Source organism: Pygocentrus nattereri, chromosome 22, assembly GCF_015220715.1.
Source record: "Pygocentrus nattereri isolate fPygNat1 chromosome 22, fPygNat1.pri, whole genome shotgun sequence".
Taxonomy (NCBI): Eukaryota; Metazoa; Chordata; class Actinopteri; order Characiformes; family Serrasalmidae; genus Pygocentrus; species Pygocentrus nattereri.
In genome coordinates this window covers 11,202,311-11,226,452 of record NC_051232.1, presented here as the reverse complement: position 1 = coordinate 11,226,452, position 24,142 = coordinate 11,202,311, and the positions used below count along the sequence as shown (strand labels likewise).

At 41.0% G+C, this 24,142-nt stretch overlaps 1 protein-coding gene across 2 annotated transcripts; it reads right to left on the bottom strand.

Annotated features, from left to right (window-relative positions):
- Window positions 1-2,001: 2,001 nt before the first annotated feature.
- Window positions 2,002-19,917, bottom strand: LOC108415344 (CD209 antigen-like protein C). 2 transcript variants are annotated; one of them, XM_037532774.1, is made up of 5 exons: window positions 19,665-19,917; window positions 4,630-5,022; window positions 2,997-3,127; window positions 2,786-2,892; window positions 2,002-2,675 (listed from the first exon to the last, which is right to left on the bottom strand). In XM_037532774.1, exons 1-5 carry the CDS (start codon window positions 19,855-19,857, stop codon window positions 2,525-2,527), a joined length of 975 nt encoding a protein of 324 aa, XP_037388671.1. In that variant the 5' UTR covers window positions 19,858-19,917; the 3' UTR covers window positions 2,002-2,524. The 2 variants fall into 2 exon arrangements, with proteins under 2 accessions (XP_037388671.1, XP_037388672.1); XM_037532775.1 differs by lacking the exon at window positions 19,665-19,917 and adding an exon at window positions 18,321-18,359.
- Window positions 19,918-24,142: the final 4,225 nt, after the last annotated feature.

Genomic DNA, 24,142 nt, shown 5'->3' with positions numbered 1-24,142 from the left:
CGGTATCTCTCAACCTCGCGCACCAACTCAGGCTCCTTCCCTGCCAGTGAGGTAACATTCCAAGTTCCAAAAGCCAGTTTCAGCAACCGAGGATCAGAACGCCAAGGCCCACGCCTTCGGACACTGCCCGATCGGTGGTGGGTCGATGGGAGGGGGGACTCATGTAGCTCCTTCGGGCTGGGCCCGGCTGGGCACCATGAGTGAATGCCCGGCCACCAGACGCTCGCTGGCGAGCCCCTCCCCCAGGCCTGGCTCCAGGGTGGGGCCCCGGTAACCCTGATCCGGGCAGGGTACACAAGTCCTTCCCTTTTTGTTTCATAGGGGTGATTGTGGATCACACTTTGTCTGGCCTGTCACCTAGGACCAGTTTGCCATGGGAGTCCCTACCATTGTTGTCTTTGTAGTTTTTAAATTAAATATAGGGTTTAAATAATTTGGACATCATTGCATTTTGTTTCATGTACATTTCTTACAGCGTCCCAACATTTTTGGACATGGATGGTGTAATTTGGTTAGGTTTTTTTACATTATCCTTGTACACCAAGTTGTTATTAGACGTTTTTACTTAGTGTTTCTTATATTGCTCAGTAGCAACAATTTCAGTCAACTCTCAAGCAAATGTATTAAAAAGGGTAAGGAATGGTCTGAAAAAGCAGACTTGAGTGGAACTTATTATGGGAGTTGCACTAGGCTGGCACTAGAGGGCAGTAAGGAGGTGAGTTTGCCTTTAGAGTGGTGCTTTTGTAAAGTACAAGCTGCACTAGGGTGCCACTAGAGGGCAAGTAAAGAAGGGTGTTGTTTCTGAAGTACATTATGCATAATTCACATTAAAATCAATAAAACACCCTTATTCACTAGGCAGTTAAGCTGAGTTTTAATTCTGTATTTTAGTGCTGTGAAGTGTGGTGTAAGACCTCTACACAGAATATGAGTCATGTATTGAACAAGCACAGCTGTTTATAACCCTGTGCAATCCACCCCAAAAAACTGCACAATAATTAATCTGTTCTCACGCTTGTTAAAGAAGCATCTTGCAAAATTTGGATCCTCATATCTTGATCACGTTTGTCTTTGAGTTTAGCACTTCTGCTCCAGTGAATCAAAACTTCACTTCAAAACGTGTTTGTGTCCAGTTGCACGGGTCATACACTATATAACCAAAAGTATGCAGACATCTGACCATCACACCTCTGTGAGCTTGGAAGGGCATTAATGTGGAGCGTCACTTTGACAATAATAGCACTTATGGTTGAGCAGGGCAGATCTAGCAGGGCAGAAATTTCAAGAACTGACTTGTTATAAAGGTGGCATCATAAGACAGTGCCAAGTTTAAACATGCACTAAATAGTCTAGTATAATCAGATTTGGGCAGTTATATGGTTATTCAAGTGGCCATATAAACAGTGTACTGCAATTTCTTAGTTTGGATAAAGGCCTAGAAAGCTAGATTTTGGTCCAGTAATCTGATTTTTCAGCACTTCGGCGATTTCAGTGTTGTTTGTCTGAGCATGTGCGAAGACAGATCGCTGTACCGGAAACAAGAACAGCACCCATAAGATTGCAACAAAACATCTGTTACCAATGGGTGTGGCTCAAGCACCTGAACTCTATAACAGGAGGGGCCATATCTTCCAGTGTCCAGATCTCTACACTAATTTTCTTCTGTTTGCATGACCTGAAATAACTAACAAAGTGTAACTAACAGTTGTTCCAGAACTCAAATGTGCATGGTTTTCTCCCAAACCCCTAATGCAGTCAGTCAGCCTAGACATGTCTGGTGTCCAGACCATGCTTGTTTAGTTGTGTGTACTTTTGGTATAAAGTACAGTTTAACTTGGTAGTTAACATGCTAACATGAGAATCATTCACTCATGTCTGTCACAGCAATATATGATGGTTAAGACTACTAAAGGGGGAGACTTCACCTGCTTGTGTTTATCACAGCTAAAATGAGAAGAATAAATGGGTTAAAATACAAAAATGAAGAGAACTGAGAAAAAATAAGAAACACAAGAATTTATTAACCAAAGTTATAATACTGTATGTCTATTCTCACCACTGCTCTAACAGACAGACAACACCCCTGAGGGGAACCAGTAGAAGAGTACAACATTTTTAGTAATCAAGAATCATCAAACCAGAAGAAGCTCCAAAGTACTTGGTATTATAATGTTTAATGCGTCATTAAATGCTAAGTTAATGCTTAAGACAGGATTTGAGCTAAAGACAGCAGAGAAAGGAGCTCTAAGATGCGGTGGCCGTGTGTGTGTGTGTTGGGGGGTTAGTATTTAACATACTGAGTTCAAAAGCTTGTCAGGCAGTAACTGAGAGCTCAGGACTTGGCAAAGGGTCAATTACTCAAGTTCAGAAGTTCAGGTAGAATCAAAGTTTACTGTGTTTGCTGCACCTTAAAAAACATTGATAAGGTAAATGCTGTAGGACTAAACCAGCAGTGTAAAATATATATCATTCTAAAAGTATCCAAAAAAATCACTTTCTGCTGTTCACTCTCACGTAGGCTAAACTAAATCCTTTTCTCACAGATTCCAACTACAGGATGATCACAGGGATAATCAGCCCAGGTTGATAAATGTTCAGATCCAGCACCTTTATAGCCAGTTATAGCACAGTCCTCATTTCCTTCATAATCATTGGGTTCCCCCGTCCACCAGAACCTGAAACACAGAGAATCTGATTATGTTCACTGTTACACCTCTAGACCGTCTTAGAATAAGTGAATAACTGCATCACAAGCAGAGTTCAGTTCAGTTAAGTGGTCTCTTACTCAGTGGTCAGTGTTGAGTTGTCCACCCATTTCCAGACCCCTTCTTTCTCCGTGTCCATCAGACCAATCCAAGCTTCAGAGCTGCCAAATGCTTTGGTGATGAACTCCTGACATGGTACATATGGCACAATGTGAATATATACAGCTGAAGAACAGTAGTATCTCTCTCTCTCTCTCTCTGTCTCTTTCTCTCTCCCTCTCTCTCTCTCACCTGTTCTTCTCTGCTGTTTATGATCACCAGGTCTGCTCCTCTCTCTGTGCAGTTCTTTCTGCTCTCAGTCCAGCTCTTCTTCTCAGTAGAGATGTAGTAGAAACTGTCTCTGAAACACCTCTGTTTTTGCTCTTTTCACAGAAAACGTCATGCATTAGTAGATCAGTTCAATTAAAAGGGACTTCCATCTGATTCTTCAGAGTTTCTGCATAATTCTATCATTACGATGTTGATGCTCCATTCTTATGACGCATACAGAGGCAATTGTGTACAGTGGTGGTGACAGGAACCAGAACCATGTTTAAAAGTCAGGAGCTCCAGAAGGCTGTTCACTGGTTCTTCATCTCAAAATAATAAAGATAATAATAGAAATATAATAGAAATATAATAAAAAAAAAGGCCCACATGATGTTTACTCTAAATCGTCCTATATTACTGTAAACACAGATAATAAAGATACACTGTCCAATAAAAGTACTGTTCTGAGGTGCCTCAGAGAAAAAGCCATCAGTGATGGAACTCCATATTAATGTCAATGGATTTGGAATGAGATGTCCCACAAGATAATACAGGTATTGAGGCAACTTGCACTGCAAAGTTAGCACTGAAAATGTCATGTATAGCAGATAATCTAAGTATAAATATGAACTAGTCATGTTGATAAGTTTTAAAACTGTCCTTCCTCAATTTATCAATCAGCCTATCCTCTGATTAGGTTCAATAATATGTATACCCCTTTTGAGGTGGTGATGGATTTTGCAGTGAAAGTTTATTATAATGTGAAATGCACTGCCACTCAAACCCCTCAACCCATTACAACAAAATGTAGCTTAGGCCGCTTAAGGCAGCTCTCAGATTTAAAATTGGTTGGATTGAGATATAATGCTTTAAGTCAGAGCAATGATTATTACTAATTATTAATGGGACAGTTTCTGCAGTATCTGAAGAACTGCCACTGACGAATTTGGTATTCAGGTCAATTGCAGCAGCAGCAGTCTGCTATCACAGCTATGTGGCCCCTTTTTGAATATTCCGCTTTAACGTAATTTATCAATCTGAAAGCTAAACACACATTTTCAGAAAAATGGAAGAAATTGCTAAATCAGTTAGGTTTTTTAAACAAATTTAGAGCACATGGAGCAGTCTACAGTTTCTCCAGCAGGTGTTAGCACACAAGCCACTTCTGTGTGTCTCCTTAAAAAGAGAAGAAACAGCCACAAGTGCATTTATTTGCAGACTCTTAAAATAAGAAATAAAATAACTTTCAAAAAGGTCAATTACTCAACGTTACATGTTTAATGTGATTATCATTCAATAGAGGAATTTAATTATTTAACCTTTTTTTTAAAATATCGTACTTATTATGTTTAGATATTGCCCAGGCCCAGAATGCAGTAATAGACAGTTGAGTAATAGACAGATGAGTGGCACTCAGAGAAAATGAGCAGTGCTAGAAGTCTCTGATCACTTTTGGTGTTGTGTGTGTGTGTGTGTGTTTATATAAAACAACAGCTTTCAGTTTTTGGGCTCTGTTAGTCTTATGATTCCCATGTAATGTGTCCATATCAGTGAGGAGGGAGCTCTTATGTCTTATTGCGACTCAAACATAGGGCTTTAAGCTTTATTTACTTACCTAATTCTGACAGTTTCTTCTGAAGTGTTTCCTTTTCTTTCTGTAATTGGCCCATCTCATTCTTCATGTTAGCATTATTGGTCTGTAACTGGTCTCTCTCTATAGTCAGGTTGGTGTAACTGGTCTCTAACTGGTCTCTCTCTGTAGTCAGGCTGGTGTAACTGGTCTGTAACTGGTCTCTCTCTATAGTCAGGCTGGTGTAGCTGGTCTGTAACTGGTCTCTCTCTATAGTCAGGCTGGTGTAACTGGTCTGTATCTGGTCTTTCTCTGTAGTCAGGTTGTTGAACTTGACCCACAGCACTGTGATGGCAGCCAGTAGGATAACACACAGCAGCCCCAGACACACTGCAGTCAGTCTGTAGTATCTTCTCATTGTCGTGTTGATTCTGGAAACTAGAAAGATGCACAATAAAACTCCAATTCAGTCTTTTCACTTGACCTAAAAGCAGGACATTTCTGTGATATAGAAAGTTGAAGAACACGGTAAAAGGGGGATAACAAAGTGTGCAGAGAAACAGATGGACTACAGTGTGTAACTGTAGAACTACAAAGTGCAGCTATATACACTATGTTTCCAAAAGAATTCACTCTCCCATCCAAGTCATTGAATTCAGGTGTTTGATGTAAATTAAAGATTCTCAAAATTAAAATGCCATGTATTATGCAGGATAAACCATAAATAAAGGCCTAGCACATTGGAGTAAGTGCCCTAAAACAAGCTTCCTCAGTAGGGTGTAAGAGAGAAGACAAACACTTTATAGGGAGTGAGTGAACTTGTGAACCTTTCAAGGTCAAAAGCAGAGATGGAAAAGTACCAGCATGCGCTTGGCACAATGTTTTTTAAAAAAAGGATTCAGAACATATATAAAACATGTGTACAAACTCTGTATATTCGGGAGTGTCATCCAACGGCCTTTGGAATACATACTCCATGCTCAAAAGGAATAAAGAACCTGCACTTCTGAATTCTGAAGAGTCTTCTCGTATTTCTTAGTTCATTTGATTCTTTTTATTTTCTTTCAACAAACAAATTGAATTAGTTTTATTTTACAAACCATAGATAGAACTTAGGCTTGGTGGTCAAACAAGTGTCGAGCCACGACATTTAATGGTGGCCAAGTCCGATGGTCTTGGTGAACCTCTTGACTGAACATACATACATACATACATACACAGTGTGTGAGGAAAGGGTGAGGTGTACAGCGTGAGAACTAGGACAAGGCCTCAGTCTAATAAAAATTTGTGTTGTGTGTAATAGAAAACTACCAGAAAACCCCGGCTGTATAAAAAGTAAGGATTAAAAAAGAGCTCAGTGAAACAAAGATAAAGTGCACAAGATAAAGAGTAAATAGAAACAGAGAAACAGAGAAAAAGTGAAAAAGCGCTGAGAGATAAATGTTTGTCTTGTTTGTCATTTGTCTAATATGTGGCCACAACTAAAAACTAATCAAGTAAGACTAACGGTATATTGTGAGGCAACTAACAAGATTGAACAATTTCAGAAGGGTTGTGATCAGGTGGATATTCGTGAGAAAGCAAGGAACAGAAATTATAAAGACAACTAAACAGTTAGAAGGCTATATTGATTGAATTATTGTGGGCATTTCTGTGTCACAGTAAGCTATTGCTTTGTAGATGGTTGACAACGGATGAAAAATTTCTGATTGATGGCATTACGGCTTTGATTGAAGAGAAAAGGCGGATGCAATGTTGAGATTTCCTTGCAATGTTGGGAATAGAGTTCATTACACCTAAAAACTGCATAACATACAAGACCTTGAAAATAACGATCATTGCTGTTGGTACAGTTCATATTAAAGATAAAACAACGAATGCGGTGTTAAGTATCTGGCAGCCAAGTGTGTGGAAGTTGATAGAGTTCTGGAACGGAGACAATCGGATTTATTCCAGCAAGCCCTGGTTGAACAAAGTGGTTGACAGCCAAGCAGGGAGTGGTTTGAAGGCGCGGCTTGAGGGTGTAAAACATAACGAAAACTGTCCATTATGGATGCAGACCTTATGATTGAGACACAGGGAATTCGGACTCATTTTTGGCTTGAAAGAACTTACAAAGACAGGACAGGAAAAGAAAATTGGCAGTGTACAGAATTGATTAACAGTAAATTATGGCAACTAATAGAATTTCATAATTTGGATCTGGCAGAAATCACCTTCCCACACTTGAGACTGACAGACAGAATAAAAATTATTTGGAAAAAGACCTGTTGGCACCAATAATAAATGCACTGTTACCAAGCAGCATGATGTTAGAGGCTACTCTGGGCCTAGAACTGCTGCCATGGGGCCGGTTTGAGCCCATACGGCTGGAGGACGCTGAACATAGTCAATGTAGGGAATTGTCTGCAAGATTGGCCTTAGAAAAAAGGGAGGTTTTCTGGGAGAGAGGGAGGGCTACCTCACTCCTTGTTGACAGAATTAACCCATTTGGACCAGGTTATGACCATGAGCTGCCAAAACAAAAGAATGTCACGCTCAAAAAGTTGGTAGTAATACTGCAATGGAATGAAGGGGCAGTGTTTAACCCTAGACCAACCCACAGACATACATCCCCAGGGATGTATCATGTGGAAGTGGTGAGACAAAATGGGATTTGAAGTGAAAGGACTGGATAGGACTTGACTGTAGCATGACTGGTAGTATTTAGAATATACCCACTTAGTAAAATCTGGAAAGTTAAAATTCACAAGAAAATAATATATTTTATGTTTAGCAGACTTGTGTTTGCAGGAGAGACAAGTAAAGCTGAGCAGGGGTGTGGCAGACAAGGAGGACGACACCAGCACACAGACACAGGAGAAAGAGAGAGGGGAGGGGTCACAAGAAGCAGATTGAGGGAAGTGCCTTCGCCCGCTCTCTCACACACACAGGCTACACTGATCATAGAGACCATTCACACCCACAGAGCAGCCATAGTCCAGCCAAGTCATACATTAAAATAGTGAAAGAAATAAAACAAATTTTGTCATGGGGAATAAATTAGCGAAATTGGAAAAGACAGAAATCACACCTTTTAGTTTAATGCTGTCAGAAGGGGTTGGGACCAGAGCAGAACTGAATTAATGCATGAAGCGTTGGAACAAACAAACAGCAAAAACTGAGAAGCAGTGGCCCCTTAGGGGTACATTTGATGAGGAATTATGCCAAATAATACGGGAGATAGAGAAAAAGAAATTGACTCGAATATCAGCACAACAAGAAAAGAAATTACGCAGTTTGGCTATACTACAGGCCTTTGAAAACCATGCAGTGATACTTAAAGAGAAAGAAAAGGGATACCAACAGGAATCAATGCAAAATAAGACTGGAGAAATAAAAGAGAGTAGTGAGGAGAATGTGGAATTATTAGCCTTATTATTGTTTTAAGTTTTATTAAAGAAAGCTTATGTTTAGCATTGAAAGCTTAATGGTCATATTGTTCAATTCTAAGAGCTAAGAGTCAGCACATGAGGCTGTGTGCCGACTAACGGTGGAATACACAAGGACGTCAGATAACAGGAAATACCTTGAAGCTAATAGTAGTAGACACTGGGATTAGAACACCACACATGTGGTTCATCTGGTCAGATAAGCAGAGCCATTGTCTGGAAAATGGGGGGAGTTGATAAAAACAGGGGATACCTTAAGCTGACCTTGCAGACGCGCTCACGTCTCGAGCGCATCCTTAAACTTTTATGGTATAGATTGGTGAGCTGGGCTAACGCACACATTGGAAGCTTGATGGAATCTACTGATATCTTGGGTAAGGGAGGAGCGGTCATGCCACTATAAAAATGGAGTCAGATGAGAAGGGGTCAGAGCTTACTTGGGAGATACATGATACATGTTCTCTGTTTGTAACCTCTCCAGAATTCTGTAATAAAACCGTTTGTTTCACTTCAGTCTGATCTACTCGTCTCAGTTGTTTTGCATCAACGAACACGCAGGACTGGTTTCGTCCACAATTTGGTGACCCCGACGTGATGCAAAGGAGACCATTGGAAAAACAGGCTTGATCTTTCTCCTCCATTACTCATCACAGGCGCGCCATTTACTCAGATTGGCAGAAACCTATTTAAATAAATTCTGCATATTGACAACTGCTAAATTATGGATGGGTAAAAGAGGTTGGATCAAGTGATTAAATTTAAAGGACTGAATTGGAACAAACGTAAGGTGAAAATAATGGAAAACATTTTTGGGTAAATGGTAAAGTGATACTGAGTGATTAATAAGGTATTGGGTTTGTGTTTTGCCGGGAATTGGTGAACCCCTCCCATCATCTGACGAGGTAATGGGATAAGGACTGGGTTGAAAGCCCCTGGGATTGGCTCTCCCTAAAACAGGGTTGGAGTCCCTGAGGTTCAAGTCATCTAAAGTACCAGGTTGGAGTCCCTAAGGTTCGAGTCCTCTAAAGTACCGGGTTGGAGTCCCTGAGGGTGGTCCTCTAAAGCGCCCATTCGTGATAAGTTTGAAGTTCCTCACATGCAGCCAAACTAACGGTGATAACTGAGCATTGTGAGTCGAGCAAGTAAAACTTAGAAGACATCTTGGTGAGTACCAGTTTTTGATCAACATGGCTGAATACAGTAAAAGAGATTTAGAAAAGAATTGGATAATACAGTTGGGGTGGGGAATTGGCAATGGAAAACATTGGAGAGACAGATAATCATTTTGGCTAAAGCGGTTTATTAGAGATAGACCCAAAAAAGTGAAGGCAGAAACGGAGAAACTGTTGAGAAAATGGATGTTGGATAAAGAACTGTCTCCCCAAGACCAGATTTCTTTGGGACAGGCGTTAAATGATTTTAGAGCTAGAGCAATAAAGGAATTAGATGAGGCTAAGGCAGAACATGAAAAGGCAGGAATGTATAAGAAGGGAAAAGCCAGGAAGAGGTTATCAGATGCAGAACAGGAAATAGCTAAGGTCAGAAGGTTGAAGTGCACATATAATGGCAACCTGGATAGAATGGTAAGTATCCCCAAGTATCCCCACCCTCCTACGATAACCTAACAGCAGGCATTTTGACATGGACACCTGAGCTAGAGCAGGCGTTCATTGAACTAAAACAGGAACTAGCACATGCGGCTGACCTTGCTAGACCAGACTACACCATGAAAGAAGATAGGTTATCTCACCAGTGCGGGTAAACCCGTGAAACACAAGGAAGAGTTCTTAGCACTAGAGAAAGCGATACCAAAACTACCAAAACAGGTTGCCATCATAAAGTGCAAGGGACATCAGAAAGGGGACTCATTGGTAGAAAGAGGTAATGAGGCAGCAGACAAGGCAGCAAAGGAAGCAGCAGGTTATAAAGAACCAAGTTTGCAGATGGTATTGAAGGAAGGTGAACCATGGGAACCAATTCCAACAGGAGAAAAGCTCAGGCAAGTGCAGGACCAGGCTAGCCCAGAAGAAAAGACTATTTGGCTGGATAAAGGTGGTAGAAAGAGTGAATTAGTCTGGGAAGGTCCCAATGGACTTGGTAAAAGCAGGGCTGGGAGAAGCTCACGGGTTGGCACAAGTAGGAAAGGTACAGATGAGGGAAAACTTGAAAGGATGGTGGCATCCATTTCTAACCGGTATGATAGCCATACATGTAAAAGAATGTGAAGTATGTAATGTAAATAATGTGGGTAAAACTTCCCTAAGCCCAATGGCCCAGGGGAACACATTCAGATAGATTACACAGATATGATTCAGACAGTCAGGAAGTACAGGTATCTGTTAATGCTTGTGGACGTATTTTTGGGCTGGGTGGAAGCGTTCCCCACTATGAGGAAAGATAGCAAATCAGTCTGTAAAATGTTGATCAATCACTGGATTCCCCAACACGGGTTTCCCAAAAGAATTCACTCAGATAATGGTACTCACTTCACGAGTAACGCCTTGGCATGGGTAGAACAAGTACTAGGCCTATAGCTTCTTAAATGGTAAGATATCTGTAGATTAGTCACTGCGGGAAAATTGGCTTCGAGAAATAGTCAGATTTAGCTTGATAAAATTTGGGGAACACCCCGGGCCCAGGGAATTTGGTAGATAAAGTTAATAAAGAAAAGTGAATGGTGGCAAAAGCATGCTATAGTAATGTATGAATGAGTCGACTTTAAGGAAAATGCTGAGCTCGTTCTGTGTGTGTTGTACAGTTTTTCGTTCTTAGACAAAAAAAGAAAAGACAAAGGGGGGTTGGTCTCTCTCTCTCTCTCTCTCTCCCCCTCTCTCTGTGCATTGTGTGTGTCTCAGCTCATTGTGTGTGTGTGTGTGTGTGTGTGTGTGTGTGTGTACAGGAAGCTGGACTTCGTCTGTGTATCAGCCCCTCCTTTTCTGAGTAAGACGTGTGTGTGTGCAGATTTGGGTCTGTGTGTGTGTCTGAGCGCCACCCCTCCCTCTTCTCTTTCTGGGGGTGAAGCGTTTATGTTCTCTGACCTGCTGTGTGTCTATAGAGTAACTTTATGAGAGTTGAGGATTGATAAGGAATGATATTTGCTTTATATAGTTAAAACTTAAGGAGCCTTTGTAGGGGACTTTGCTGAAAAATTAAAATAAATAAAATAAATAAATAAATAGATTTAATATAAGATAATAGATTGATATAATAAGATAATAGATTGATATAAACAAAAATGAGTCTTCTTTGGGAGACAAAAGAGGACTTTTGATTATATTGTGGACATCTAAGAGTTAAGTCAAATCTATGAACCTCTTTTCAGAGACGTCGATAAAATATATATAAATGAGATGAGCTCCCAAGAAAGGACAGAATAGTTGAGGAAGTAAATAACCAGTGTGCTGACAGATAAGTGTATAAATTTGTGCATTGTTAAAAGAATGGATTGGGATTAACTCTTTGTTGTGTCAAATTCACTTTTGTTTGAGTGAGCAGGAGAGAGCCAGATGACTGTGGGCGGAGAACCAGTGCATTACGTAACCTGAGCTCCATTGAAGACATCAGTTGGTGACTAAGAGGCTACTGTTTTATCCACAAACTCTTTCACAAACTTAGAAATTAGTATTTAGATGTAAGTGCATTTAATTCTAGCTAGCACTGTTTATAAGTCTTCAGTGTGTGTTCATTTATTGATGAATAAAGAAATTTGTAATTAACAATAAGGGTTAATAAGGGAACTGTTAAAAAGACAAAAAAGCAAACTAAGGTGTCAAATGTAATTACTCCGGTTGATGTTGTGCAGAAGAGTTTATGGTGGGAACACAGCCTGCCACAGGAAGTATCAGGAGACTTTTAGTTAATCTCCGAGGGGTTCCAGCTATGGACGAGATTCTACAGAAAGCTGGACTAAATTGATATGTGGGGACTGCTGTGAATGATCCAGAGCTGTTTTCTGCAGTTTGAGGTCGAATGTAGAGAGCATTGAGTGATACATTTCCGACAAATGCGCATCCTGATAATATTCTGATTGAGCCACTCGGACTGGAAGAAAACCCGAGAGCTTATGTGTCAAGAGCCCTTCAAGTGTGGAGGAATGTTACAGGAAATTATCCGGATTTGAATCAAATGGAAAAGTCCATTTTGCGAGCCAAAATACAGAAGAGGTTGCCTCTACCAGTGAGGAGCAAACTGGCAGAGGTGGTTGGCCTTGGAAGTATGGCAAAAGGTGTGAATACAGATCATATAGCCAACCAGGTGGGGATGACAAGAAGAAGGAGAAGAAGCAGGCTTTGGTTAAATAGAGTCAGTCTCTGCTAAATCAGCTATCATAACAACAATAGCTGAGTCAGGTTCAGCTCTAACTATCTCAGCTATCATTGATACCTCCAGCTGTTGCATGCTCTGATGAAGCACATGGGTTAGCTTATGTTGCAAGAGGGGAAGTTAGAAGTAAAATCACAAAGGCGTATGGGTTTTGGGCACCATACTTACTTGAGCAGATTGATTGTCATAGGCAGGTGCACAATCTGTTGGAGAAATAATGTTCGGAAGGGTATGATAGTTCCTCCTGGTCACATTCTGACTCCAAGGGGTCCTATGCATGAGTTGTTGTGGATTTTTGTTAGCATGATAAAACCAGTTGAAGGGAAAAGATATTTATTAGTGATAGTAGAAAAGACGCTTTATCGGTACCTAAATTTTGTGTAAAGAAGTCATAGGTAGATGGGGACTTCCAGATTGGATCTCCTCAGATAACGGGAAAGAGTTTGTAGATAAGACAGTAAGACTGATTGGGGATTAGACAACGTCTTGGAGTAGTTTACCATCCATAAAGTCAAGGGATTTGTGAAAAAATGAATGCTAGTTTGAAAAATCGCATTGCCAAAATCTGTCAGCAGACAGGTTTAAATTGGGTAGCAGCACTCCAATTAACATTAATGACGAAGACGAGGTGGAAGAAGGTGAACTGGTGGAGGAATATTCTTTCTTAGATATTCTTAGAGGATCTCACATTCTCTTATGGAGTTGTGATTCGCATATGATGTGTCTGTTGTTTTTGCCAAAGACTCGCTGTTGTTTTCTTTCCCTTTTATAAAGAAAGGGGGGAGGTTTAGTGTTTGGAAATCGGGATGCGTTGAAGGGGTGCACACCTTCACGGATGGACGATAAAAAAGGAATGAGAGACTCTGAACAAGAAGGTCTACACCCAACACCAACACCACTTGGGGAGTCGACATGTGGAAGAGTTTCAGTCTGATACATCGATGTGTTTATATGTCTTTGCTTGAATACGTTGGGACCTCAGATGTCTTTTCTTTTTACGAGTTAGGGAAATGGGTTTTAGATTTGTTATCGGGTCCGATAGGTCGACTAGCCCGCTAACGAACATTATTTTAATTTGTTTTTATGGTTCTATATGTATTTGCTTAAGTCAACTTCATACATATTGAATTTTTTTTTTAACATTGGACTGGAGTTCCATAAAGGAGGTTGCTTGTGGCAGGAGAACCGTGAGAGAATTTTTCCTGTCCAAATTGTTTGATGGATATTTCAGGAAAGTTGGCTGCCTGACAGGTTTTTTCGCTCTCACACTCCAGACAATGTGCAGTTGTTAAGCAAATGTAATGTGTTATATGTGTAATCGCACTCATGTTCATCTTTTGTTTTTCGAGGCCCTGTATAGCCACGAAGGGGGGAATATGAGGTGTATAGACGATCAACTATGAACAAAGACCGTTCTATTAGTATATATGTGGGGAATAGAATTAGACTACACCCTAGGCAGCTCCAAAGCATGGACATTTGATTTGTCATTAACTGCGCAGGTCAGAACTCAACATATAGAGGTTACGATGTTTATCTTTGCTGGGATCGGCAGGTTACGACTAAGTGTGGGTTTGGCTGGGGAATCTGGGATGGAGGACTGTATGGCTTGTGCACATGCTCGTGCCCCGCTGTCCTTAGCCCCAGTCCCTTTATTTCCAGACAAAGATACGACAGGTTTTAAATGTATGAGGCCAGAGATAGGCTAACCACACTTCTATACATAGGATCACTTCGACCTCACCAAAAATTCACCCATTTACATAGACGCCATAGGGGTCCCAAGGGGGGTCCCCGACGAGTATAAGTTAGTTGATCAAATAGCCGCAGGATTCGAAAATATTCCTATTATCTCTGCCCTCTTCCCCGTCACCCCCAACAAAAATGTAGACTGCATCAATTGATTGATTACCAAGTCATGTGCCTTGCCAATTTAACCAAGGTAGCTGTTGAGGGCCTCAGGTAGCTTTGATGACTATACAAAATAGAATGGCCCTAGACATGCTTTTGGTGGAAAAAGGGGGTGTCTGTCACATGTTTGGCGATATGTGTTCATCCCCAACAACACCGCCCCAGATGGATCAGTCACTAAAGCCCTAGAGGGCCTCAAGGCTCTCTCCAAAGGAATGCATGACAACTCGAGGTTGGACAACGTCATCACGGGGTGGTTAGATAAGGTGTTTGGTAAATGGAAGGCTTGTTTATTTCGTTGTGCACTTCAGCCGCAGTATTTCTTGCCATCATTATTACATGCGGCTGTTGTTGTGTTCCTTGTATTAAGACATTAGCTGAGAGGTTTATCACCCCAATGTTCCATAAACAGGAGCCTAAGGAGCTCTTCATGCTTCCTCTCCTGGACAGCGATGGTCGCTCTGGTGACCAGGATAGTGATCTGGAGGATAACGTGGTACTGAATCTGGGTACAATTTATGCTTAGATGTTATGTCTGAATGTTGACCTTTCGGGTGAAAGGTCAAAAGGGGGAATTGTGGAATTATTAGCCTTATTATTGTTCATATTACTCTTTTAAGATTTATTAAAGAAAGCTTATGTTTAGCATTGAAAGCTTAATGGTCATATTGTTCAATTCTAAGAGCTAAGAGTCAGCACATGAGGCTGTGTGCTGACTAACAGTGGAATACACAAGGACGTCAGATAACAGGAAATACCTCAAAGCTAATATTAGTAGACAATGGGATTAGCACACCACACATGTGGTTCATCTGGTCAGATAAGCAGAGCCATTGTCTGGAAAACGGGGGGAGTTGATAAACACAGGGGATACCTTAAGCTGACCTTGCAGACGCACTCACGTCTCGAGCGCATGCTTACACTTTTATGGTATAGATTGGTGAGATGTACTAACGCACACATTGGAAGCTTGATGGAATCTACTGATATCTTGGGTAAGGGAGGAGCGGTCATGCGACTATAAAAAGGGAGTCAGATGAGAAGGGGTCAGAGCTTACTTGGGAGATATATGATGCTTGTTCTCTGTTTGTAACCTCTCCAGAATTCTGTAATAAAACCGTTTGTTTCACTTCAGTCTGATCTACTCGTCTCATTTGTTTTGCATCAACGAAAACGCAGGACTGGTTTCGTCCACAAGAAGGCTAAAGAAAAACTCACAGGGAATAGCCAAACAGACAGTGACAGACCCCCAGCATATGCCCCTGAGGTAATAAACACTGGTATGTATCCTATCTTATCAAAATCAGGATGGCATAGTGCTGAAATACAAATGACTGGAGGAATCAAATTTTATCCAAATGATGTACAAAGAACATCTAGTGAGACTCCATTACCAAAAAGAACTGAAAGGTTGGAATGCAGAACTAGTGGCAGACCTAACGAGTCTTAAAGAAGCCCAGGAATTAGCAAGCCAGTATGAGAAAGATAACTGGCGAAAAAGGGGGGCGACATGCATTCATGATATTTGGTATGGTCCAAATGGTCTATTCATAGCTCCATTGACCCTGCTAAATCTGCTCATTCAGGAAGCTCATGGTCCAACACACGTACACAGAAAAGAAGTGATAAAACTAATAAAAGAAGATTGGTGGTCACCCTATTTGGCTCCAACGGTAGATCACGTTTTGACTAACTGTGCAGTTTGTGTGGAGTACAATTACCGGAAATCCTTAACTGTGCCATTAGGTCACATTCCAGTCCCAGATGGTCCATTTAGACACCTCATGATGGACTACATGGACATGGGGAAGCCGCTAGGCAAGTATAGATACATCATAGTGGTGGCAGATGTTTTCAGTCGTTGGATTGAGGCCCATGCAACAACTAGGGAAACTGCTGATACAGCAGCCAGATTTCTGTTGAGGGAGGTCATACCAAGATTTGGCATACCCGATAAAATAAGCTCAGACAATGGTCAACACTTTGTGAATGCTGTGATACAGAAAATGCACAAGCATTGAGAATCAAACGACGATTAGGATGTGTTTATCATCCTCAATCGCAGGGCAAGGTAGAGAGGCAGAATGGGATCATACATGCAAAAATTGCAAAAATCATAGCTGACAGTGGCCAAAAAATCAATTGGCTAGATGCACTACCGTTAGCCCTAATGAGCATGAGAATGTCAACCAACAGGACCACTCACCTGACTCCTCACGAAATGTTAACGGGTCGTCCCATGCCAGTAACTTACTTGCGTGGACCTACCCATGGTCCAAACCTTGAACAATTGCAAAGTGAACTGCAAGAGTATGTCAAATGTCTGACAAAAATCCACAAAGAAATCTTCACCCAGGTGAAAGGTGCCACCGAGGGGAGAACCTCCACCATCGACGACGAACGTCTGAAGGAAGTGCTTCCTGGCGAAATAAACACAAACTACACAAATAAATAGATTTTGAGCAGTACTGTATGTGTGTGAAGGCAGATGAGTGAATACTTTTGGAAATAAGTGGACCTGATAAAATGGACATAGACTGTAGAAACAAGGAGGTACTCACAATGTTATGCCTGATGGGTGCAATATATATATATATATATATATATATGTGTATATAATTACACACTGTATATATAAAATGTTATTTGTAATGAACCTGTAAAATGCTACATTTTTTATGTAAGGATGTAAGAATGCATCAACAAAATGTTCAGTGATTCAGCAACATTGATTTGCACATCAAAAAAAAGTAAAAGAAGAATGAAAACAGAGATGTTTCCACAATAACACCAATATTAAAGTCCTCTGCGCATTTCTAGAGGTGGGGATTGTCAAAGATTCCACAACAAGATACTATCATGATACTTAAGTCACGGTACAATATTACTGCGATATTGCTATGTTTTGTGATTTTATTACCTTTTTTCAACTGCAACTACAACCAGCAGGTTTTTGTCCTCAATTTCATATCCTTGTGCTGCAATGCTTACCGCAGTGTAACATTTGTGAAGTGCTCTTAGCGTTAGACCTGGTGGTGTTTCTATTACGAGCGTTCTTTCCTAGTGTTGGTATTCTATACCGGTTCTGACTTTGCTGCTCTGTTTTTCGACTTTGCCTTTTACTTCTTCCCTATTGGATTTGTTTGCCTGATCTTGTTTATGTTCATCTATTTTTGTATTTTGTCTTTCCTGGATTTGACTCTTGGATGTTTTCTGAAGATGACTTTAGATAATGGACTGACCATTCGAGCTTCCTTATCTCTTTTCATTTGTGAGCACCTTGCTGATATTGTCGTGTTACAAGAGCCAACAAAGTGTGTAGAGAAACACATGAACTACAGTCTGTAGTTGCAGAACTACATACTGCACCTATACGGTAAATGGACCTGATAAAATGGACAGTGAGTGAAAATACAAGGAGGTGTATTATTTAAGAGACCCTTATTAGTCACACAACGGGGAAATTTCATCTCCTCATTTAACCCATCCGTGAAGTGAAACACCACACACACTCTAGTGAGCACACACACACTAGGGGGCAGCGAGCACACTTGCCCGGAGCGGTGGGCAGCCCAATCCGCAGTGCCCAGGGAGGCAGTTGGAGGTTAGGTGTCTTGCTCAGGGACACCTCAGTCATGTGCTCTTGGCTCTGGGGATTGAACCAGCAACATTCCGGTCATGAGGCTGGTTCCCTAACCTCCAGCCCAATTAGTTTTTATATTCAAACATCCAGACTTTGTTGTTTACTCTAAGCACTTTCTTGAAAGACAAAACAAACACCACCATATCATTAATTTAGTTTAGCCTCAATTGCCTTTTGTGTGTGACTGATTGATGGAATTGAGACCAACAGCCTAATGTTATCGATTATTATGGAGGTGTGAAAAAATGGAAAAAAACTGGAATACCCTCAGGTTCTGTGGAACTCCCAGTTTCTTTCTGTGTCTGAGTTTGTACCTCCACTTCTGAGGACTCCCCTCGCTACAGTATTAGCGTGTGACAATACTCAGGAAAGTAGGAACCAGTCAAAGTGCATTGGAAATTATGATGTGTAAGGTAGCAGCAAATTACCAACAAACTGGCACTTGTAGCTGAAATAAAAATCCATGCTTCTCCCTCGGCGTCAGCACCGCAGTTTCAGTCTCCTGCAGCATTTCAAACTCCTTCATGTCCTAAAGGTTCATTTTTCTCTTGTGCCTTCTTGCACGTCTTTTGTCATATTAGGTGCCACATACTCTCTGTTGCAGCCTTCCCTCTCTGTCTCTCTGTATTCTCTCGCTCTCGTTATACACTCCCTGTTTGAGTGGAGCGACCGGCGATCTGTTCTTCTGTGAGTGTGAGTGACGAGATCAGTGTTGTTACTATACTGGCTCAGAGTGAACTCCCCTCTTTCTGTGCAATCTAACAAGCTTTAGCAGCGTTAAATCACAGTCCTCACAACTACAGCGCTCAAAAAGCCACATTTTAGTTTTAGTGCGTTCCCAAGAAACGAAGGTGAAAGAAAGAAGTGGGTTCATGTCCGTTACAGCCCTGATTTAAACGAAAGTAATCTGAGGAAGACTGAGGCACTGGAGAGCAAGAAAACACTAACTGTATTTCCAGGCTAGCTGTTTTAGCAACTGGCTAATTTAAAGCAGCACTCCGTCACTCACAGAACACAGCGAACTGATGATACTGTACATCAAACATGACACAAAAGCACTTAAACTACTACGATAGTACAGCGAAATCCAGTCGTCTGCTATCCGGCGTTTGTTGAGAAGCTAAACCGTTTAGCACTGTTGTTGGCCACTTGTTTAGCATTTGTAACGGCATAGCCGAGCACTCGTCACCAGAGCGCTAAAAACAATCGATTTTCTTTCTTACTGTGACTATTACAAAACTGCGGCCGTGCTTTTCCAGCTGGTAAAACCAGCTCAGACACTTTCTCCCACTGTGCCAAGACTGATTTGTGAAATGTTCCATTGTTTGGTGAGTGCTTGTCGTGTTCTGACCATAAAGGATAGTTTAAAACAGCAATTAACCACCCAGGAGCAAAATTCAGCCTTCAAGCTTGAAAGAAATAATGAAGTGACATTTATTGCGGTATCAGTATCGAACGATATGAATTTTGTGTATCATGATACATTTTTTGCCATATCGCCCAGCTCCACTCTGAATATAAATACACATTTTGTAATGCATATTAATTAATGAGCAACAAGCAGAGCAATGTGGAGTGTCTGTTCACCCTGATTTGTCACTATTAGAACCTGTAAGAACTAGAACAGTGTATTGTCACACAGTACACAGTATGGTGAGTGCGCATGTATGTATATACACACTCACACACACACACACACACACATATATATGTATAATGTGTATGTGTGTATGTGTGTGTGTGTGTGTGTGTGTGTGTGTGTGTGTGAGTACCTGAGGTCATAGTCGCTTTACGGCTTCTGGTCACACTCATCCCTGGGACATCATCTTCATTGGCATAGATGTCCTTATAATCATTGCTGTCGTCTGAATGAGTTGATGTGTTGTCTGTTATAAATCCTAAATTTGCATATATATCCTCATTCATCTTCAGCTCTTTGATCTTCTGTAAACGTGTTGATGCCATTAAGTGGGTTTTTGCTGTATCTGCAGATGTGAAGTCTCCACTACAGTCTTCAGCTCTCAGAGTGACTCTGTCTGGGTGATAGTGCTGAATACATACTTGCTCTCAGGACAGGAAGTTTAGGCATTTCTTTTTTTTTTCTTTGACATCCATCTCTGTCACCCCTCTCAGTCTCCAGGAACTGTTTTTTTTTGGTTTCTAACTGGAGAGATCAGTTCCTGTTGTTTCTGCTCTGTTAAAGGTTAAAATAAAGTTGTCATGGTATATATCTTGTTAGAGTTTGCAATTTCTATAGATGTGAAGAAAAGTCATTGCTTAGATACAGTGACCTCTAGCACTGGGATTAATAACGGCATGCAAAACTGCATAGGTGTGTCATAAACGGGGTAGAAGGAGGTTCAGAGGGCCTCGAGGAGCCCAAACCAACCACTGCCTCTGTCTTGGTCTGTGTACTACTATGTGTTCGGGTTCATCTTTATTAATGAAGCATTAAAAACTGATCTGTGAGCTCACTAAAGAAGTGAGACTGTGACAGAAAAGGCCCTCTGTGGTTGGTCTACAAGTCATGTGGTTGTACTTGCAGTGTAACATAACATGGTTAAAGTGTGAATTCAGCAGCACAAAGTTTCAAGCTAGTGTTGCACGTACTTTGGTCTTCATAACAGCACAAATTTGCCTGGCCAAGATGCTGGAATATCCAGGAATATTGCGCCACATAGAAATGATTGGGGCCTTTTGCACCAATAGAGCTTATGCCTGGTTATAGACTTAGGCCCAATCCCATTTCTTTTTTTACCCCTACCCCTTGATTCGAGTGTCGCCCTTGCCCATTGGAACTGAGTTACAAGGGGTAGTGCTTGAAATCTTCCCCTACGAAATGGGACAACCCTAAAAAAAAAACCCCAAAAAAAAACATTGCTTCATTAACAGCCACTAGCGGTGCTCTGTGGGTGCCCCGGTCCGTCTTCAGTGACAGCAGAGAAAGGAAAAGTTTGGCTCCTCAGCTGGGCTTTAGTTACATTTAGGGCACCATATGCTTTCAAAGAGGGGATATAGACGATTATTATTATTATTATTATTATTATTATTATTATTATTATTATTATTATTATTATTATTATTATCACCCACTCTTAATTCTTTGGTGGTACCAAGCTGAAGTCCGCTGTTCACAAGCTTCTTGTTCGAATTTTCATATTCCACCTAAAATGGTGCAGCAGTTACATTCTGGAGCTTCTGGCGTCAGAACTGCTGGACAACTTAAGGTGGAATGGAAAAGTTAGCTAGCTAGCTACCTAGACAATAGCATACTATTAGCAATTTTTATGCTTGTAATGTAGAAAACAACCATAATTCATTGACATGACATTCAACTAGCACAAAATGCTTATCGACATTTTAAACAGAGAAAAAACTCACATTTGTGGGATTCTTTGGTCGCTCACGCAGCCATCTTGGTGTTTTTTTTTCCTTTTTTTTCTCATAACACTCCGTTTAGAGTTTAAGCAAGTTTTACTCAACTTGTAACTAATTTACAAAGTAATCTTAAACTAAAACTTTACTTGTGTGTACAAGTGATTTTAGAGCCACTCGGTTCTCCCTGATGGAAACTGTTTCCCTTCAGTGTTTTGTGCTTATGATTATTTTAATAGACGTCAGCATCTCTAATTAATGACGTTCTATTGAAAGACTGGTTTACCAAGAGAGACGCTGGAGAATTTTCACCTGAAATGAGTTCATGAAGAGAGTCTTGTTATAAAAATGATAACAGGACATCAGAGCCCGAATTACTCTTTTAGTACTTTTACTTTGATACTTAAGTACATTTGAAGGCAAATACACTGCTCAAAAAAATAAAAGGAACACTTAAACAACACAGTATAACTCCAAGTAAATCAAACTTCTGTGAAATCAAACTGTCCACTTAGGAAGCAACACTGATTGACAATCAATTTCACAGCTGTTGTGCAAATGGAATAGACAACAGGTGGAAATTATTGGCAATTAGCAAGACACACTCAATAAAGGAGTGGTTCTGCAGGTGGAGACCAGACCACTTCTCAGTACCTTTCTGCTTTCTGGCTGATGTTTTGGTCACTTTTGAATGTTGGTGTTGCTTTCACACTCGTGGTAGCATGAGACGGACTCTACAACCCACACAAGTGGCTCAGGTAGTGCAGCCCATCCAGGATGGTGCATCAATGCAAGCTGTGGCAAGAAGGTTTGCTGTGTCTGTCAGCATAGTGTCCAGAGGCTGGAGGCGCTACCAGGAGACAGGACAGTACACCAGGAGACATGGAGGAGGCCGTAGGAGGGCAACAACCCAGCAGCAGGGCCACTACCTTCGCCTTTGTGCAAGGAGGAACAAGAGGAGCACTGCCAGAGCCCTGCAAAATGATCTCCAGCAGGCCACAAATGTGCATGTGTCTGCACAAACGGTTAGAAACCGACTCCATGAGGATGGTATGAGGCCCCACGTCCACAGATGGGGGTTGTGCTCACAGCCCAACACCGTGCAGGACGCTTGGCATTTGCCAGAGAACACCAGGATTGGCAAATTCGCCACTGGCTCCCTGTGCTCTTCACAGATGAAAGCAGGTTTACACTGAGCACATGTGACAGACGTGACAGAGTCTGGAGACGCCGTGGAGAACGATCTGCTGCCTGCAACATCCTTCAGCATGTGGGTCAGTAATGGTGTGGGGTGGCATTTCTTTGGAGGGCCGCACAGCCCTGCATGTGCTCGCCAGGGGTAGCCTGACTGCCATTAGGTACCGAGATGAGATCCTCAGACCGCTTGTGAGACCATATGCTGGTGCGATTGGCCCTGGGTTCCTCCTCCTAGTAATGTTTTACCTTGGGTAACTCTACTTTAACTCATGTACGTGATTTGTGTACTTTGTCCACCTCTGCTGCCTACAGCTAAGCTAGCTACCTAAACAAAATGAATCTGAAGTGAATCAGTGCAGCTTGTTTACCCAAAATTCCAAAAGAGTGCATCATTTAAGAAGGTCAGTCCTGTGTTGATATTTAGTAAATTATCATTTCGCAGGAAACACTAACTTTCGTTCTTCTGGTAAATTGACCCCGACTTTTGCTGAAGTGAGGAAGACCAAGCAGATGGATATTTAGATTGGCAATTTTAGATAAAGTACACTAATAATACCTTGGTGGTGAATTTGAAGGTTCTTCCTTGTTCTGGCGTAATCCTCTGTGTTAGGGTCATGGCCTAACCCTGTCGGTGCACTCATAGACAGCCACCACCATGTCCTCTAGTTCTTCTCTCTTCAGCTTCACCAAGCAGTTCTTTAGAAACATTCTGAGACATCTCTTGAATCAGTAGAAGACAGAGGTGGTAGAGCAGCCATATTCAGTTAACACCATGAAATAATGAAGTAGAAGTAGATCTGAAGTAAGAGCAGAACTCCAGTGGACACAGTAGCACTAATACATATGGCATGTGTTTAGCATGGAGCTTAAAGTATAAATGAGTAAAAAATTGACTTCTTTCCTCACAAGTATAATTGAGCATATATGAAAGTAGTTTGAAAATACTCAAAAAATATAAATCTATCCAATTGTACAGGTAACTGAGTAAACTGGTTATAACTGTTCACCTCTGTTAGGAGAATGTAAAGAAGTGAACATGTCTCTGTCAAATCTGTGAAAACACTACTTCTTTACTCTATGCTTTAATGGCAGTTTAAGGGTTGTGTTCCTTTAGCAGTTTCTTTGGGCTTTAAAGAAATAACACTGTGGTTTAGGTGTGAATATGGCAGTGTAGCCAGTAGTGTGCTGGTTTGTTTCTACCATGTCAACATGCTACAAATATTAACATAAAATCAATTTGTTAATGACCTTGTTTGTCAACATTACACACACACACACACACACACACACACACACACACACACTATGTATCGATTGTTGAGCCATGTTTGTTTGTGTACATTATCTATTTCCTCTGAAGTTATTTTGGGACTTTTTACCCAGTGTTTCTTTGAATTGCTCAGTAGCAACAATTTGAGTCAAGTGTCAAGCAAATGAATTATAAAATGTAAGGAATAGTCTTAAAAAGACATTAGTGGAACATACTAAAGGATTTAGTTTCACTGGGGTGGCGCTAGAGGGCAGTAAGGAAGTCAGTTCACCTTGAAGATTTTGCTTCTGTAAAATTTAAGCTGCTTTATGGTTCCAGTACAAGACAATAAAGAAGGAAAGCTGGTTTTGTACATTGTGTACAGTAAGCATAATTTCCATTAAAACAATTAATTTCAATAAAGTACAA